This window comes from Zalophus californianus, chromosome 3 (assembly GCF_009762305.2).
Source record: "Zalophus californianus isolate mZalCal1 chromosome 3, mZalCal1.pri.v2, whole genome shotgun sequence".
Classification (NCBI taxonomy): Eukaryota; Metazoa; Chordata; class Mammalia; order Carnivora; family Otariidae; genus Zalophus; species Zalophus californianus.
In genome coordinates, this window is record NC_045597.1 from 74,465,156 (window position 1) to 74,470,468 (window position 5,313).

At 46.1% G+C, this 5,313-nt stretch overlaps 1 protein-coding gene across 1 annotated transcript; it reads left to right on the forward strand.

Moving 5' to 3' along the window:
• Nucleotides 1–245: 245 nt before the first annotated feature.
• GPR12 (G protein-coupled receptor 12) lies at nucleotides 246–4,301 on the forward strand. The gene is made up of 2 exons (XM_027588065.2): nucleotides 246–290; nucleotides 1,005–4,301. Exon 2 carries the CDS (start codon nucleotides 1,020–1,022, stop codon nucleotides 2,022–2,024), a length of 1,005 nt encoding a protein of 334 aa, XP_027443866.1. The 5' UTR covers nucleotides 246–290; nucleotides 1,005–1,019; the 3' UTR covers nucleotides 2,025–4,301.
• Nucleotides 4,302–5,313: the final 1,012 nt, after the last annotated feature.

Sequence of the window (5,313 nt, forward strand, 5' to 3'; positions counted from 1 at the left end):
CGGGCTGGCGGGCGGGCGCGGGGGCGGGGGCGCGCGCGCGGGGAGCGTGTGGGCCGGGCGGGCGGGCTGGCGGGCGCGCGGCGGGGAGAGCCGGGCACGCGAGCCGAGCCCGCCGCTCACCTGCCGCCCGCAGCTCACCTGGCGCCGAGCGCGCGCCCCGCGCCCTCCCGCCCACTCCCGGGCGCGGCCGCCGCCCCTCGCCGCCGCGGGCCCCGGCGCAGACAGGCGACACGAGTAGCCCGCGCGCTTCGGAAGCACCGGAGGAGCCCCCTCGGCCTGGGCGCGCCAAGGTGACCCCCTTGATGACCCCCGCCCCCGCGGGCCGCCTGTCCCGGCGCCCTGTCTGTCCCCTCGCGTCCTCCGCCCGGAGGGAGCGGCGGCAGTGCATGGGCGTGTGTCTGTCTGTCTGTCTCCACACCCCCATGGCACACACCTGCCTTTTGTGACCCTGGCCCGACTGCCCTGTGCACACGGGGGACGTCTGGGACCCCTCTTTGTTCTGGCTGGGGGGTGTGTGTGTGTGCACGCGCGCGAGGGATTGTTGGGGGGGGCGGAGTTCGATGGAAATAGGCGATTTAAATATTCCATCGAGGATGGCGCCCCGGCTCGCGACTTGTCGCTGCGGCGTGGCTTTGTCGGCGGCAGCCCAGATGTCAAACAGTGGTTCGTTTCCAGCATGCAAGATGTGATTTTCAGATGTGCGTTCCCAGCACTTTAGCAAACAGACCGCCGCGGTTGCGTGTGTGCCTGCCTCACTCACGCTCGTGTTTTCAAGTCCTATCCTGTGTTGTCCCCAGCGCCAAACGCATTTGTGGTCGTGGGTTTGAAACCACGGAGACTTCGCCTTTTGTTTTATTCCACAACACTTTATAATTCATGAAGCTTGTGGCGTTTGATGGTAGTGTCTGAGTAGGGGCTGGCTTTCTGTTTGTGTGTTTTTTGCATGATCTTGGATTGTCACCCTGCTGTGTCTAAACATTAAAAAGCCTGTCTTTTCGTTGAAGAGGACGAGGGTTAAAATGAATGAAGACCTGAAGGTCAATTTAAGCGGGCTGCCTCGGGATTATTTAGATGCTGGCGCTGCAGAGAACGTCTCGGCGGCCGTCTCCTCCCAGGTTCCTGTTGTAGAGCCGGAGCCTGAGCTCGTTGTCAACCCTTGGGACATTGTCTTGTGTACCTCAGGAACCCTCATCTCCTGTGAAAATGCCATTGTGGTCCTTATCATCTTCCATAACCCCAGCCTGCGAGCACCCATGTTCCTGCTAATAGGCAGCCTGGCTCTTGCAGACTTGCTGGCCGGCATCGGACTCATCATCAATTTTGTTTTTGCCTACCTGCTTCAATCAGAAGCCACCAAGCTGGTCACAATCGGACTCATTGTCGCCTCTTTCTCTGCCTCTGTCTGCAGCTTGCTGGCTATCACTGTTGACCGCTACCTCTCCCTGTATTACGCTCTGACATACCACTCGGAGAGGACAGTCACGTTCACCTATGTCATGCTCATCATGCTCTGGGGGACCTCCATCTGCCTGGGACTGCTGCCCATCATGGGCTGGAACTGCCTCAGAGACGAGTCCACCTGCAGTGTGGTCAGACCTCTCACCAAGAACAATGCGGCCATCCTCTCGGTCTCCTTCCTCTTCATGTTTGCGCTCATGCTTCAGCTCTACATCCAGATCTGCAAGATTGTGATGAGGCACGCCCATCAGATAGCCCTGCAGCATCACTTCCTGGCCACCTCCCACTATGTGACCACCCGGAAGGGGGTCTCCACCCTGGCCATCATTCTGGGGACCTTTGCTGCTTGCTGGATGCCTTTCACACTCTATTCCTTGATAGCTGATTACACCTACCCCTCCATCTACACCTACGCCACCCTCCTGCCCGCCACCTACAACTCCATCATCAACCCCGTCATATATGCTTTCAGAAACCAAGAGATCCAGAAAGCCCTCTGTCTCATTTGCTGCGGCTGCATCCCCTCCAGTCTCTCCCAGAGAGCACGGTCACCCAGCGATGTGTAGCAGTGTTCCCCTTAGGAGGACACCCTGCACACTCAATTCTGCATTTACCAAGCACTTCCACTGCCCAGCCAAATGGCTGAGATGCTGTCCTTTAATTCTTTATATTGGATTCTCTCTTGAGCCTCAGGAGCACTTAGCATTCGTGAAGCATTCATTTACATGAGTAAAGTGACTGAAGTGAAAATAATGTTGCCAGTGTTTTCAACCTTTAAAAAAATGATTGAGTTCTTTGCTCAAGATTATTGTTTTGTTTGGGGGCTAGGGGTTTTGTTTTCTGTTTTGTTTGGAGGCAGGGTTTTTGTGTTATATTTTACTGGGAAGATTGGTAGTGGGTGGGAAAGAAAGTATGTGATATGGCCATGATGTTAGAAAAAGTAAACTGGTCCCAGAGTTTTTACTTGGACTTTAAAATAAAATTGAGCTATTGAGAAAAATGGAAGAGAAATGACTTTTTCCAGACTTTTTTTTTTTTTTAATGTCAAGGTAGATTTCCAACGCTGCATGTACCTAACTGAATATAATCTCTTTCGAGCCTACACCAATAGTTTACATGATTCTGTTTGGAAGAGACCTGATTTTATTAACATGAACTCAGTAATAAGTTACCAACACAGAAACCATGTACCCATTCTTATTCATTCTTTCTTTACTTTGAGCAATTACTGTTCACAAGAATTAATTGGGTATTTCTATGAATGTTGTAACTTTCTGCATGGTTGCCTGTGTTAGCTAGACCACTAGTTTCAAATGTTGCCATGTAAATCCAGAATCAAATGAGTCAGTTTTCAATATAGGTTTTCAATGTGTCTCTAAAATGAATTATGAAATTTGTTTGATTTGCATATGAAGTAGGATTGATTAGATCCACCACTGTAGTCTCCACTCCACAGTGATTGTTTTCACGAAGCAAGAGAAAAAATTTAATAACAGCTATTAAAAGTAGGTTACATTTATTTTAGTGTATTCTGAAAAATAAATTGATGTAAAGCTATCACAAAATAGGAAAAACATCACCTTTCCTATCTCTCTATATCTAAGAATGTATTAATAGTTTTTCTTGATTGAGACAAATAGAATTAAATATTGTAGACCAAATATTTCTGGTTCATATCATCTGTGGTGCAAAGTGCATTTGAAACAGGTGGTCTCCTCTTTTAATGATTAAGTTTGTGAGTGCATAAATGTGTATCTGACTGTAATATATGTTAGCTATATTATGTAAGTTCGCAAGCAGAATGACCATGTGGCTGTTCATGAAAAGCTAACTTTGAATTCCTTTTCCTTCTTTTCACCAAAAAACAACTTAAATGCAATAAAAATTGTATTGCCTGTTCTCAGAGAGCAAAGATTTAGTCAAGAAATGACACCGAAGAATGAATTTTAAGTATATTGCAAAGTCATTGTGTCTGAGCATCATTTCTCTTAGTACAGACAGATGTTTTGGATGCAGATACCTTCCCTCCATTTGCCATGGATTTATAGTGGCGTCTATACAACCAGTGGAAGAATTTCTGGACGGGACATCAACTAAGCCCATTCAGATGGTGGTGAAACCAGTACTTCAGGGTCCGTGGGGGAATCGTTTGTAATAAATTAACCTTATCAGTTTGTCCCAAATGTTATGCCCGTGGTGGTCTCAGGGCCATCCTGGCAGCTTGCATGCTGATGCCATCTCCCCAAAGCCCCTTCATATGTAGCACAAGTGTGAATAAATCCTATACTTGAATCTGCTTCTCCTCCCCTAGGTTACTTATGGAAGCAGGAGAGGGACTGAAATATTCCAGAAGTGGAAAGGTATATACCACCATACGACCAATCTAATCAACTCGATGCCTTTAAAAAATGTCTTTTGAACATTTGATGGAGTTGGTAGATTGGAAATGATGGTCTGTTTGTTTTTAATGACATAAAACTTAATAGCATCTCCTTGTGAGCAATGACTAAGGTAAGTTGGTTTTGACATGAGCTGGGAAGTATCCATACGGAGCTTATAAAGCAATAAATACTATCTTTGTAGAAATGGTGGTCCATTTGCATATCTGTAATAGTAGGAACTACAGTCATAATGACGTGTACTGTTGTTCACCATATGTTGTGTGCCAGGCCCCTTTATCTGCTTTGTTGCTGGATTCACAAGAATACACTTTTACAAGTAAGAAAATTAAGGCGAAGAGAGGCTAAGGAATTTGTCTGAGGCCACAGAGCTCCAGGATAGAGGCAGGATCTGACCCTGGGTTTTCCCAAGCCTATGCTGTCCCCTTCCGTGCACCAGGCTGCCTGTGATCGCGCCCTCCCCCGGAGAGGGGGACTGAGGGAAATGACTTAGAACATATCACTGTCATCAAGTTTTAGTTCTACAATTAAGACAAAGCTTCCTGTTTAAAATTACATGTGGCGTGATTATTGGCATGGTTCTAGGTAAAAGAAGTTTGTTTTTAACATGTTCTTCTTCGCTGAACATTTCCCTGCTTTGGAGCCAAGGCCGGTCCCCAGGGGGCACATTGCAGTATCTTAGTGCAATAAGATGAGGGCACTCATTATACAGACTTTTCCTTCATTTATTGTTTTAAACTTCACATTATATACTTATATCAGTTTGTAATGGTCTTTTTTTTAAAAAAGATTTTATTTATTTATTTGACAGAGAGAGATATAGCGAGAGCAGGAACACAAGCAGGGGGAGTGGGAGAGGGAGAAGCAGGCTTCCTGCGGAGCAGGGAGCCTGATGTGGGACTCGATCCCAGGACCCTGGGATCATGACCTGAGCCAAAGGCAAATGCTTAACAACTGAGCCACCCAGGCGCCCAGTTTGTAATGGTCTTATAAATACTAAAGGGTTGCTTTTGACCCTGTTTTTAAAAAATCTGATTTCAGTTAAGATATTTTTCAAGTCAACTATAACATGTCCTTACTGTTTACTTTAAATGGTGAAGAGTTGGGGATGTTTAGGTGGTTTCCTACAAAGCTTCTTTGTTTCTGCGAAGTTAATTATTAGGAAATGTGTGCCTCTCTCAATATACATGTATATGCTTATGTCTGTGTATGAATGTATACATATATGAATGCATATATATGTTCAATAACATTAACTTTGCAACAACACTAAATGCATTATGGAAAACATTCATATCTCCAACAGTCCTGAGGTACCAGATAATCTTTTACTCCGTATGATGAAAATGTTTAGCTACCAAAGAGTTTATGGTAAGTTACCCTTGTAACTAAGACAGTTCAGTTACCTTAGCAGAATCCTTAGTCAAGGCTAATTATCCAGGTTGTGATTAACCAG

Coding starts and splice junctions, on each gene's coding strand:
- GPR12 (XM_027588065.2), top strand. CDS start 1,020: ATGAATGAAGACCTGAAGGTCAATTTAAGCGGGCTGCCTCGGGATTAT.